Source organism: Sapajus apella, unplaced genomic scaffold, assembly GCF_009761245.1.
Source record: "Sapajus apella isolate SASKATOON/1434 unplaced genomic scaffold, GSC_monkey_1.0 scaffold38, whole genome shotgun sequence".
NCBI classification, from domain to species: domain Eukaryota; kingdom Metazoa; phylum Chordata; class Mammalia; order Primates; family Cebidae; genus Sapajus; species Sapajus apella.
Genome location: NW_022436978.1, coordinates 5,902,730 through 5,917,284, shown reverse-complemented (window position 1 = coordinate 5,917,284; position 14,555 = coordinate 5,902,730). Strand labels below are relative to the sequence as shown.

Genomic DNA, 14,555 nt, shown 5'->3' with positions numbered 1-14,555 from the left:
ATTGTTTGCAAAACTCAGAAAACGAGTGAAAATGTCATAAATGTCTTTTGGGATTTTTTTTTAGGTAAATAATGTATGTTTAGAAGAAGTTACTCACGAAGAAGCAGTAACTGCCTTAAAGAACACATCTGATTTTGTTTATTTGAAAGTAGCAAAACCCACAAGTATGTATATGAATGATGGCTATGCACCACCTGATATCACCAACTGTAAGTCTGTTAGCTTATGTTTCCTTAAGTTTATCTTATTTCTTCAGTTGTGATGCTCATTAGTGAAATGGTCTCAGTATAATAAAGTTTAAACATTATAGAAATTTTTTTTTTTTTTTTTTTTTTTTTTTTGAGACAGTGTCTGACTCTCGCCCACGCTGAAGTGCAGTGGCACAATCTCGGCTCACTGCCACTTCTGCCTCCCGGGTTCAAGCGATTCTCCTGCCTCCACCTCCTGAGTAGCTGGGATTACAGGTGCGCGTCACCACGCCTGGCTAATTTTTATATTTTTAGTAGAGACAAGGTTTTACCATGTTGGTCAGCCCAGTCTCAAACTCCTGACCTCGTCATCCACCCGTCTCAGCCTCCCAAAGTGCTGGGGGTTACAGGCATGAGCCATCGTGCCCAACCACATTATGCAAATGTTTTTAAAGAAATTATTAAGCATTTTAATCTACTCGATTTTAAAAATCTATTTCAAGTCAAAATTTTTATAATTAGAAGGGGGGATCCCTTTCACCTTTATTATTTTATAGTAGCAATTACTCTTACATTTAAAGGGTTGATTTTCAAACCTTTATGTAAATAACATCACAAAAGAACATTTACAAATATTGAGATTCTTTTATTATAATAGTTTTCCAATTGAGCACAGAAATTTGCTTTAACAAGCAGCTTATTCTTTTAAAAGCAAAGTACAGGCATACTTCATTTTATTGTGCTTGTTTTATTGCACTTCACAGAGACTATGTTTTTTACAAATTGAAGGTTTATGACAATCCTGCATTGAACAAATTTATCAGCACCTTTTTTTCTTCAGTAGCATGTCCTCACTTCATGTCTCTTAATGTCTCTGTCACATTTTGGTAAATCTCGCAATATTTCAAACTTATTCATTGTTGTTAATCTACTATAGTAATCTTTGATCACTGGTTTTTGATGTAACTATTTTAATTGTTTTGGAGTACCACAACCACACTTATATAAGACAGCAAGCTTAGTAGATAAATGTGTGTGTTCTGACGACTCCTCTGATGACCAGTTATTCCCGTTTCTCTCCCTCTCCTCGGGCCACACTGTTCCCCAAGATACAGCAATATTGAAATTAGGCCAGTTAATAACTCTACAATGACCTCTAAGTGTTCAAGTGAAAGGACAAGTCTCGTTATTTCTCATTTAAAGTCAGAATGATTAACTTACTGAGGAAGGCATGTCCAATGGCAATAAAGGAAGAAAGCTAGACCTCTTGCTACAGGTAACCAAGTTGTGAATGCCCAGGAAATGTTCTTGAAGGAAATTAAAAGTACTGTTACAGTGAACACACTAATGATAAGAAAGCAAAACAATCTGATTGCTGATGTGGACAAACTTTGAACTAGTCTGGATAGATTAAACCAGCCATAACATTCCTTCAAGCCAAAGCCTAATCCAGTACAGGACCCTAACTGTGCTTCAATTCTGAGAAGGCTAAGAGAGGTGAGGAAACCGTAGAAGAGAAATGTGAGGCTAGCGGTGGCTGGTTCATGAGGTTCAAGGAAAGCAGTCATCTCTATAACATGAAAGTGCAAGCTAGGCTGGGTGCGGTGGCTCAGGCTTATAATCCCAGCATTTTGAGAGGCCAAGGTGGGCGGCTCACAAGTTGAAGAGATCGAGACCATCCTGGCCAACATGGTGAAACCCTGTCTCAACTAAAAATACAAAAATTAGCTGGGCGTGGTGATACATGGCTGTAGTCCCACCACTCAGCAGGAGAATCACTTGAACCCAGAAGGTAGAGGTTGCAGTGAGCTGAGATCGTGCCACTCTACTTCAACCTGGCAACAGAGCAAGACTCTACCAAGAAAAAAAAAAAGAAAGTGCAAGGTAAAGCAGCAAATGCTGATGGAGAAGCTGCAGCAGGTTATCCAGAAGATCTAGCTAAGATCATTAATTGAAGTGGCTACACCAAACAGCAGTTTTTCAATGATGAAACAGCCTTCTACTGGCAAAAGATCCCTTCTAGGACTTTCACAGCTACAGAGCATAAGTCAGTGCCTGACTTCAAAGCTTCGAAGTACAGGCTGAGTTTCTTATTAGTTCTGAATGCAGCTGGTGATTTTCAGTTGAAGCCAACGCTCAATTTACCATTCCAGAAATCCAAGAAATTATGCTAAGTCGACTCTGCCTGTGCTTGGTAACTGTAACGAAACCTGTGCTCTGTAACTGTAACAGCAAAGCTTGAATGACAGCGTATCTGAATATTTTAAGCCCGCTGTTGAGACCTACTGCTCAGAAAAAGGCATTCCTTTCAAAATACTACTGCTCTTAGACAATGCACCTAGCTGGCCAAGAGATATGATGGCAATGTGCACGAAGACTGATGTTGTTTTGATGCTTGCTAACTTCTCATTCATTTTGTAATCCATGGATCAAGGAAGAGTTTTAATTTGCAAGTCTTACTATTTAAGAAATACATTTCAGGCTAGGTGCAGTGGCTCATGCCTATAATCCTACCACTTTGGGAGACCGAGGCAGGTGGATCACAAGGTCAGGCGTTTGAGACCAGCCTGGCCAACATAGTGAAACCCTGTCTCTACTAAAAATACAAAAAAAATGAGCCAGGTGTGGTGGTGTGTGCCTGTAATCCCAGCTACTCAGGAGACTGAGGCAGAAAGATCACTTGAACCCAGGAGGCTGAGGTTGCAGTGAGCCGAGATCGCACCACTGCACTCCAGCCTGGCATCAGAGCAAGACTCTGTCTCAAAACAAACAAAAAATACATTTTATAAGGCTATAGCTGCCATAGGTAGTGATTCCTCTGTTGGATCTGGGCAAAGTAAATTGAAAACCTTCTGCAAAGGATTCACCAGTCTAGATGCCATTAAGGACATTCATGATTCATGGGAGGAGGTCACAATACCGACATTAACAGGAATTTGAAAGATGTTGATTCCATCCCTCTTAGATGACTTGGAACAGGTCAAAACTTCAGTGAGGAAGTTACTGCAAATTGGTAGAAATAATAAGAAAACTAGAATTAGGAGTGGAGCCTGAAGATTTGACTGAATTGCTGCAATCTTGTGACAAAACTTTAACAACTAAGGAGTTGCTTCTTATAGATGAGCAAAGAAAGTGGTTTCTTGAGATGGAATCCACTCCTGGTAGGGGGAGATGCTGTGAACATTGTTGAAATGGCAACAAAGGATTTTGGAATATTACATAAACTAAGTTGATACAGTAGTGGCAAGGTTAGAGAGAATTCACTTCAATTCAAGAAGTTCTGCTGTGGGTAAAATGCTATCAGAGCATCACGTGCTTCAGAGAAATCTTTTATGAGAGGAAGAGACAATGGATGTAGCCAGCTGCATTTTTGTCTTATTTTAAGAAATTAACATGGGTACGCCACCCTTCAACAACTCCCACCCTCAATATCAAGGCGTGAGACCCTCTACCAGCAAAAACATTACAACTTGCTGAAGGCTCAGATGATTGTGAGCATTTTTTTAGCAGTAAATTATTTTTAAATTAAGTCTTGTACCTTGTATTTTTAGATATATGTTATTTCTTAATATAATGTGAACATAACCATGCACTGGGAAACCGAAAAAATTCATATGATGGGCTTTATTGAGAATTTACTTTATGCATTGGTGTGGAGCTATAGTATCTCTGAGGTATGCCTGTAATGCTGATGTTTCTGGTGCTGCTACTTTGTGGCCTGCACTTTGAGAAACACTGATTTACAGTATATCTAAAACTTAAGGGATTTTCTGTGCTCTTAGCTACATGAGGAAAGATACTATTTATCTTTGTACTTTAAGGCACTAGTGCATATATTTCTATGCAGTTGAATTGTGTTGCAGTTGATTGAATTGTTCTTAAAGTACTTAGGTATTTTTAGGCCTCTTATTTTATATTCCTATTTTATATTCAGTTTTTTAAATGTGTAAGCTGAGAAGAGATTTAAGTATATTTTTTAATGTGTTTGTGTTGGTGGAAAAATGAAAGCTGTATTTGTTCTTTGCATTGAGTTAATGTTTGAAGAACCCATAAATAATAAAGATCTAAAATGTACTATGTATAATCTGCTTTTGAGTGTTCCTTTTTTAAATTGTAGAATTTTAGAAATATTTGTGATTTTTACAATAACAGTGTTTGCAATTTTAGAACTGTCAAGATTCATCATATTACTAATCATTATAAGTGGAAAAACATATTTTGAAATCTACATACTGCCCCCCAATAATGTGTCTGCATTATCTGCGCATTGATTTATTACTTAGTCAAGTATAACTGAATTATTTCCTTAATAGTATTTAACCTGTACAGGAATGGTGTCTTATACTTCTTTTGTGTCAAAGAAAAGAACCTTGCTACTTATTTGAAATTTTTACATGTACTTTCTCTTGCACGTAAACTTTATATAAAGGATTTGTGTATTTTTAAAATAAGAAGCCATTCGTCAATGCATGTATCTTATTTTAAATGCTGCCTGTCTAATAACCGTGTGCACATTGTGACAGTTGTTCCATAAATTGAGTATTAGTGCCCTGATTGTGATTCTGTTCCTTTTTTCCAATCTGTTATTGACTAATAGAGCATTATGAAAAAGCCGAGGTTCACCTTGCAAGTTCAACTTTATTATAATGTTTTGCTTCTCTTCCCTTTTTAGGCAACTGTAGTTGGTGGTTTTGTTGTACACTTCTAGTTCGTGTTTATTCTGCATATGCAATTCATAAACAATTCATTCGTGTTTTTTAAAAAGCACTTGTGTTTAAAATTTTTTTACATAAATGATTTTTACTTATTAGTTCTTCTGAAGCCCTCACTATCACCCTGCTGTCAGACTATTCAACTTACTATCTGTCCCTGTTTGTGGTGATCTAGTATTCTCCTCATCAATCTGGCTTTAGTCACTGAAGACTTTAGTACCAAGGCCCATTGTCATTTTGCCAGTATTACTCATGCTGTCATTCTTACTCATGTCCAAAAACCACACTAATGATTATTCCAACACCCTGACTTGTTAGTTTCTTGACCTTTTTGTAACTATCCTGCCCTTCACTTCAACTAAGTTACTTACTTCCAAGATAATACTTTAGATTTTATTATCTATTGTTATTATTTTCATCACCTCTAAAATATCAATTTAATCATCCCATTCTGTGACTACAACCCTCAGTTCATTCACCCCATTCTAGCAATTCAACTTCATTTTGACCTTCAGTTGTTTGACATTATTATTTTCTTGTCCCTTGTCTCAATTTTTCTATTCGTATTAGCTTAATTTCCATGATTTATCGTCATATTTACTTGGTAGCACATCTTGAAGTCCTTTGCCCCTTCTTCACAGCAAAATCCCCCCAACACTGGTGCAGCCAAACTCTGCTATTTCATTCATGGTTTGAAAAAAGCAGAACGTGGCTGGAGAAAAGCACAACATTGTGCTTTTTACATATGACCATAAATCATAGATGGTGCCGCACTCTTGCCTACAGTCCTACTACACTTCCCTAATTCACTCTCCCACTATTTTTTTTTTTTTTTTTTTTTTGAGATGTAGTTTCACTCTTGTTACCCAGGCTGGAGTGCAGTGGCGCGATCTTGGCTCACCGCAACCTCCGCCTCCTGGGTTCAGGCAATTCTCCTGCCTCAGCCTCCTGAGTAGCTGGGACTACAGGCACGCACCACCATGCCCAGCTAATTTTTTGTATTTTTAGTAGAGACGGGGTTTCACCGTGTTGACCAGGGTGGTCTCGATCTCTTGACCTCATGATCCACCCGCCTCGGCCTCCCAAAGTGCTGGGATTACAGGCGTGAGCTACCGCGCCCGGCCCACTCTCCCACTCTTAAGAATTTTTCCCTCCCCTCAAACCTTCACTTGCCATCCACTATTCAGTCATAATTGATTATCTCACTTCATATTTCTTATAAGCACCCAGAAGAGGATTTCCTTATTTTTCCACTTTCAGATACACCTGTGTAACTATATTTTTACCCCACAACTCCACTTTCACTTGTGTTACAATGGGAGTAACTATCATTGTTCCTGTTGAAAACCAGGTCTTCCATTTGTATGCTGAAGGTCATTATTTCTTGTCTGCAGAGAATCTTGTTCTTACAGCTGTCCCTTCTCTCTTTTGTATAATCAAATCCTCTCTTTACTGGATCATTACCATCAGCACATGAACATGTTTATATATTCCTTTTCTTAAGGAAGTAGGAGGGAACTTCCTACAATGTTAAGATACCTCTCTATCACTGCTTGTTTTCTCTACTTAATATCACAAAGAGCTGATTTTCCTACCATGTTAAGAATTCTTCACATCAAAAAGGAAAAAAGCCAGGCACAGTGGTGCATGTCTGTGGTCCTAGTTACTTGGGAGGCTGAGACAGGACACTTGTTTGAACCCAGGAGTTCGGGAGGGTATAGTGCACTGTGATTGCACTTGTGTCTAGCCACTGCACTCCAGCCTGGGCAACATATTGAGACCTATCTCTTTAAAAAGAAACATACCCAGTAAAGAAATGGGGAAAGTCTATACAGATATTCTTTTATTTAAGACAGGATCTCACTCTGTTGCTCAGGCTGCAATACAGTGACGTGATCATAGTTCATTGTAGCCTTGAATTCCTAGGCTCAAGCGATCCTCGCACATCAGCCTCCCAAGTGTCTAAGACATCATACCCAGCTAATTTTTAAACATTTTTTGTAGAGATAGGGTCTCACTGTGTTGCCCAAGCTGGTATTAAGCTCCTAACCTCAAGTGATCCTACCTCAGCCCCCCTACCAAAATGTTGGGATTACAGACATGAGCCACTGTACCTGACCTCTTTATTTAATTTTTAATTGAAGTAAAACATATTGAATAAGGGTACCAATTTTAAGAGTCTAGCTTAATGATCAGTCATGTAGCTTTTTAAAATTGCTATGTATTATTCCATTGTGTGAGTGTACAACAATTTTTTCATTTTACTGTTAAGTCACTTACAGTTTTGATCTTTTGTGAGTATAGCTGCTGTGGATATTTTTGCACATCTTTGTCAGACATAAGCACCCATTTCTCTTGGAGTGAGATTGCTGTGTTATAAGGTAGGCATATATTTAGTCTCCAGCTGATACTGCTAAACAGTTTCAGAAGTATAGGAGACAATTAGTACCCCAGTTTTCCTACATTCCCACCAACTCTTGGTATTATCCATCTTTTAAATTATGAATAGTGTGGATACGTATAAAGTTATCTCATGATTTTATTGATGATGATTATTTTACTATGCTAACTCTTTCTGTTGATGAATGATTTTCAGCATTTTTGCCTGTGCTTATTGCCTTGACTCTCTTGTTCAGGGCAATGTCTGTTCATATCTTTTTTACATTTTACTATTGGTTTTATTATTGATTTAAAGGAAGTTTTATGTATTTCAGAAATATCTCTAATCAGCTATATGTACTGCAGATGTCTTAACTGAGTTTGTTTTCTCTTTTCCCCTCTATAAATTGTGCTTTTTGAGGTATAGAATTTTTTAACTCTTTGTCAATCTTTTCCTTTAAGGTAGTACTTTTAGTGGCCCATTGAAGTTTTTCCTATCCTTTAGTCATAAGGGACCTCTAGAAGCTTTATTATTTTGCCTTTCACATGTAGGTCTGATCCATTTTGATTTAATTTTTGCATGTAATGAGGTTTTTTTAATATGCCGATATATAATTGACCCAGAATCATTTATTGAAAGACCATTTCTGCCACTGAATTGCATTGGTGCTTTCATTAAGTGGCATCACATATGTATGAATCTGTTTATAGGCTCTTCTCTTTCATTAAACTATTTATCTTTGTGCCACCTGCAGTCTCTTAATTATCATAACCTTATGATAAATGTTGATTTTTGTTCATGTAAGTCTTATTACTGTTAAGATTATGTTAGGTCTTTGAATTTCCTTTTTAATTTTAGGAACAAAAAAATTATAGATCAGTGTAGGAAGAATTTAAATTGAGTTTCTTAATCAGTCCATTAATATGGTATCTCTTCCTTTATTGAGGTCCTTCTTACATTTTCTTGGCAGTGTTGTATAGTAGAGGTTTTATAAGTCCTCTGTTAGAGTTAGTCCTAAGTATCTGATGTTTTTCATGCTATTATAAATGCACTACTTTGTAAATGTTTCCAATTTTAACTGATATATAAGAAATATGACCTGTTTTTGTATATTAATTGCTTAGTCAACAGTCTTTCTAAATTCATTAATATTAAATTTTATAGATCTTTCGGACCCTCTATGTATATAACCATGTCATCTGTGAACAATGACAGTTTTACTTCCTTCTTTCCTATTTTTATACTGTTCATTTTCTTTTTTCTTGTCTCATGCATTGGTAAGACCTCCAGTTCAGTGTTGAACAGAAATGGTGATAATAAATATCACTGTCATGTCCACAAACTGGGAGAACAGTTTTTCACCATTGTATATGGTGTTACCAGCAAGTCTTTTGTAGATACTCTTTTTTATATTAAGAAAGTTTACCTTTATTTCTGGTTTATGGGGAGTTTATGTCTTGTGAGTATTCTTTTGTTAATGTGATAAATTACATTGATTTTCTAATGTTAAACCAGTTGTTTATGGGGAAAAAAACCCCACATCATTATAATATATATTATATATCATTGATTTTGAACTGCATATATTTTGTTTAGGGTTGTACATCTGTACGCAAGCATGAACTTACGATGGTGTCCTGAAATTTTTCTGTCTTGTAATGTTTTGGATGGTTATTTCATCTCTAGATGTTTTGTTGAGTTTACCAATGAAGCTATATATCTGTCTGGCCCTGGAGTTTTCTTGGGAAGGATTTTAGTTCTGCATTTTCCATAGCAGATATAAGAATGTTCAGATTTTCTGTCTCTTGTTGCCTAAGAGGACTAGATCACATTTGATTTTGTGTGTGTTTGTGTGGTGATTGTCAAGCCCTGATGGAATGAATGTTTCTCATGGAAGCAACCTTGCAAGTGAGCAGATGTCAAAATTGGAAAACAATTTATGTAGTAGTCAGAAAATATTTTTAGCAAGAATAGTAAAAGAAATAGAGAAGTTTAAACTAGTTGCACATGAACTATAGAAGACAAAGAGCCACAATCAATGTTTATAACCAAAATAAGGTAATCAAAATATGGTACCCAGGAATAAAGTAGGAAAAAAAGAAGTCTATTGAATTTAACAGAGAACATAATTTCTCTGCTGACGTTAAAATGCTCCTGCTTTTTGGCATTATATATCCTCTCACTTTTAACTTACATTCTCTTTAGCTGCAGGGCCCTTGCCAAACTTCCGATTTGGCCACCAATCTCTTCCCACTTTAACTTCAAGCTCTTCTACCTGCTCTTCTATAAAATCTTAGAGGTGTTGAATCATTAATCTTAAGATGTAAAAAAAAAAATGAATTAGGCACCCTTGTTTAGTGTTTCTCAGGGGGACCTTTTTGCATAAGATTTGGGGTATAAGAAGTAGTACTATTTTATCTGATCCTTCTTTGAGGCTGTCATTTCTTTCAGATGAACACTAATTTTTAGTCCCTGTTGTCTGAGATTATGTTTCACATGTGAGATTAACTGCCCCAGAAAGGATGCATTGACTAAAGGGACAGTCTGGATGTATCAGGGAAAATGTGTATTTTCTGTTTGGGCATTTGACTGAATTTCTTGTCTAATTGTTTTTTGTTTCATCTAAATATAAAAATGCAGCAAAATAATTTAAGAGTCAAAAATCTGGGTGCTCCTGTATTGGGTCCATATATATTTAGGATAGTTAGCTCTTGTTGTATTGATCCTTTCACCATTATGAAGTGTCCTTCTTTGTCTCTTCTGATCTTTGTTGGTTTAAAGTTGATTTTATCAGAGACTAAAATTGCAACCCCTGCTTTTTTTTTTTTTTGGCTCTCCATTTGCTTGGTAGATCTTTTTCCATCCCTTTATTTTGAGTCTTTGTGTGTCTTTGCGTGTGAGATGGGTCTCCTGAATACAGCACACCAATGGGTTTTGACTTTTTACCCAGTTTGCCAGTCTATGTCTTTTGATTGGGGCAGTTAGGCCATTTACATTTAACATTATTATTGTTATGTGTGAATTTGATTCTGCCATTTTGTTACTGTTTATTTGTTTTGCCCATTGTCAATGCAGTTTCCTCATTGCGTTGCTGGTCTTTACCATTTGGTTCGTTGTAGATACGTAAAGCAAGTTCTTAATGACCTACAAAGAGACGTAGACTCCCGCACAATAATAGTGGGAGACTTTTAACACCCCACTGTCAACATTAGACAGATCAACAAGACAGAAGATCAACAAGGATATCCAGGACTTGAACGCGTGGACCCAATAGACATCTACAGAACTTTCCACCCCACATCCACAGAATATACATTCTTCTCAGCACCACATTGCACTTACTCTAAAATCGACCGCATAATTGGAAGTAAATCACTCCTCAGCAAAGGCAGAAAAACAGAAATCATAACAAACAGTCTCTCAGATTACAGTGCAATCAAATTAGATCTCAGGATTAAGAAACTAACTCAAAACCACACAACTTCATGGAAACTGAACAACTGGCTCCTGAATGTTGACTGGATAAACAATGAAATGAAGGTTTCTTCGAAATCAATGAGAACAAGAACACAACATACCAGAGTCTCTGGGACACATTTAAGCAGTGTCTAGAGGGAAATTTCTAGCAATAAATGCCCACACGAGAAATGAGGAAAGATCTAAAATCGACACCCTATCATCAAAATTAAAAGAGCTAGAGGAGCAAGATCAAAAAAACTCAAAAGCTAACAGAAGACAAGAAATAACTAAGATCAGAGCAGAAATGAAGGAGATAGAGACACAAAAAAACCCTTCAAATCAACAAATCCAGGAGCTGGTTTTTCGAAAAGATCAACAAAATAGACAGACTGCTAGCCAAGTTAATAAAAAGGAAAAGAAAAGAGTCAAATAGATGTAATAAAAAACGATAAAGGGGATATCACCACTGATCCCACAGAAATACAAACTACCATCAGAGACTACTATAAACAACTCTGTGCATATAAACCAGTAAACCTGGAAGAAATGGATAAATTCATGGACACTTTCATCCTTCCAAAACTAAACCAGGAAGAAGTTGAAACCCTGAATAGACCAATAATAAGGACTGAAGCTGAGGCAGCAATTAACAGCATACCAACCAAAAAAAGTCCAAGTCCAGACAGGTTCACAGCCAAATTCTACCAGCCATACAAAGAGGAGCTGGTACCAATCCTTCTGAAACTATTCCAAACAATACAAAAAGAGGGAATCCTCCCCAACTCATTTTATGAGACCAACATCATCCTGATACCAAAACCCTGAAGAGACTCAGCAAGAAAAGAAAACTTCAGGCCAATATCCATGATGAACATAGATGCAAAAATCTTCAAAAAAATATGGGCAAACTGATTGCAACAGCACATCCAAAAGCTTATCCATCATGATCAAGTAGGCTTCATCCTGGGGATACAAGTCTGGTTCAACATACTCAAGTCCATAAACGTAATCTGCCACAGAAGTAGACCCAAAGACAAAAACTACATGATTATCTCAATAGATGCAGAGAAGGCCTTTGACAAAATTCAACAGCCCTTTATGCTAAAAACTCTCAATAAACTAGGTATTGATGGAGCATATCATAAAATAATAAAAGCTATTTAACGACAGACCCACAGCCAATATCATACTGAATGGGCAAAAACTGGAAACATTCCCATTGAAATCTGGAACTAGACAAGAATGCCCTCTCTCTCCACTCTTATTCAATATAGTATTAGAAGTTTTAGCCAGAGCAATCAGTCAAGAAAAAGAAATAAAGGGTATTCAATTAGGAAAGGAGGAAGTCAAATTGTCTCTATTTGCAGATGAATTGATTATATATTTAGAAGACCGCATCGTCTCAGCCCAAAATCTCCTTAAGCTGATAAGCAACTTCAGCAGAGTCTCAGAATACAAAATCAATGTGCAGAAATCACAAGCATCCCTATACACCAGTAACAGACAGAGAGCCAAATCAAGAACGAACTGCCATTCACAATTGCTACAAGAAGAATAAAATACCTAAGAATACAACTAACAAAGGAGGTAAAGGACCTCTTTAAGGAGAGCTACAAACCACTGGGTCAAGGAAATAAGAGAAGATACAAACAGATGGAAAAACATTCCATGCTTATGGTTAAGAAGAATCAATATTGTGAAAATGGCCATACTGCCCAAAGTAATTTATAAATTTAACGCTATCCCTATCAAACTACCAATGACCTTCTTCACAGAACTGGAAAAAAATACTTTAAACTATGGAACCAAAAAAGAGCCCGCATAGACAAGACAAACCTAAGCAAAAAGAACAAAGCTGGTGGCATCATGCTACCTGACTTCAAGCTATACTACAAGGTAACAGTAGTCAAAACAACATGGTACTAGTATCAAAACTGAGACATAGACCAATGGAACAGAACAGAGGCCTCCGGAGCAACACCACACATCTACAACCATCTGATCTTTGACAAACCTGACAAAAACAAGCAATGGGGAAAGGATCGCCTGCTTAATAAATGGTGTTGGGAAAGTTGGCCAGCAATGTGCGGAAAGCAGAAACTGGACCCCTTCCTTACACCTTATACAAAAATTAACTCCAAATGGATTAAAGATTTAAACATAAGACCTAATACCATAAAAACCCTAGAAGAAAATCTAGGGAAAGCCATTTAGTACATAGGCATAGGCAAGGACTTCGTGACTACAACACTAAAAGCAACAGCAACAAAAGCCAAAACAGACAAATGGGATCTAATTAAACTTCAGAGCTTCTGTACAACAAAAGAAACAATCATTAGAGCAAACCAACAGAATGGGAAAAAATTTTTGCAATCTACCCATCTGACAAACGGCTAATATCCAGAATCTACAAAGAACTGAAACAGATTTACAATTAAAAAAAACCCATCCAAAAGTGGATGAAGGATATGAACAGACACTTTTCAAAAGAAGTCATACATGAAGCCAACAAACGTTTGAAAAAATGCTCATCGTCACTGGTCATTAGAGAAATGCAAATCAGAACCACATTGAGATACCGTCTCATGCCAGTTAGAATGGCGATCATTAAAAACTCTGGAGACAACAGATGCTGGAGAAGATGTGGAGGAATAGGATCACTTTTACACTGTTGGTGGGAGTGTAAATTAGTTCAACCATTGTGGAAGACAGTGTGGCGATTCCTCAAGGATCTAGAAATAGAAATTCCATTTGACCCATCAATCCAATTACTGGATATATACCCAAAGGACTATAAATTGTTCTACTATAAAGACACATGCACATCCATGTTCATCACAGCACTGTTTACAATAGCCAAGACCTGGAACCAACCCAAATACCCATCAGTGTGTTAGACTGGACAAAGAAAATGTGGCACATATACACCATGGAATACTATGCAGCCATAAAAAATGAGTTTGTGTCCTTTGTAGGAATATGGATGAACCTGGAAACCATCATTCTCAGCAAACTGACAGAAGAACAGAAAATGAAACACTGCATGTTCTCATTCATAGGCAGGTGTTGAACAATGAGAACGCTTGGACACAAAGAGGGGAGCATCACACACTGGGGTCTGTTGGGGAGGGCTATGTGAGGGGTAGAGGGAGGGGGCAGGGAAGGGATAACATGGGGAGAAATGTTAGGTATAGGTGATGGGGGGGGTGGCAGCAAACGCCTTGCCATGAATCTACCTATGCAACAATCTTGCATGGTCTGCACATGTACCTCAGAATCTAAAGTACAAAAAAAAAAGTCAGAAATCAGTAAACTCTGGATTTTTTAAAAGGCTAGTAATTGTAGAGGTTCACATTGGTATCTCTTGATTGAGGGCCACATACCAGTTCACTTAAAAATCGCATATTCTTAGCACCCAGTAAAGACATTGGACTTTCAAAACTAAAAGTTATTGGTAGAGTCCTTTGGCTCAAATACAGAAGAGCATCTTATATATGAACTGGATAGGAAACAGTTGCTTTTGAGTACTGCAAACCTGTGGTATCAATAGATACACTACATCTCTAAAATACCGTAGTTTAAGTCTTTTCCTATTGTCTTTCATTCAGATCACTTTATTTCTTTATGTTACCTATCTGGCCACTATAGTAATTTCAACTAATGTGCACTGCTTTTTTGTACTCCAGTCTGTAATATGGTGCTTCTCTCCATAGAAGATACTCTCTAATTTAATGAAAAAGAGATTGATGTTTGATAATTAAATAGTATAGATACTTTTGAAGTGCTTTGTAACTTTATCATAGAGCCTCAAGAAAG

The 14,555-nt window shown here is 37.0% G+C and overlaps 1 protein-coding gene across 30 annotated transcripts in view; it reads left to right on the top strand.

Annotated features, from left to right (window-relative positions):
• Positions 1 to 14,555, top strand: part of DLG1 (discs large MAGUK scaffold protein 1) — a 291,753-nt gene that overhangs the window by 199,066 nt on the left and 78,132 nt on the right. For all 30 annotated transcript variants that reach the window (XM_032298165.1, XM_032298168.1, XM_032298162.1 and 27 more), the window contains one exon: positions 65 to 209. In XM_032298165.1, the coding sequence (XP_032154056.1) occupies positions 65 to 209 (145 nt within the window). The remainder of the gene's footprint in view (positions 1 to 64; positions 210 to 14,555) is intronic.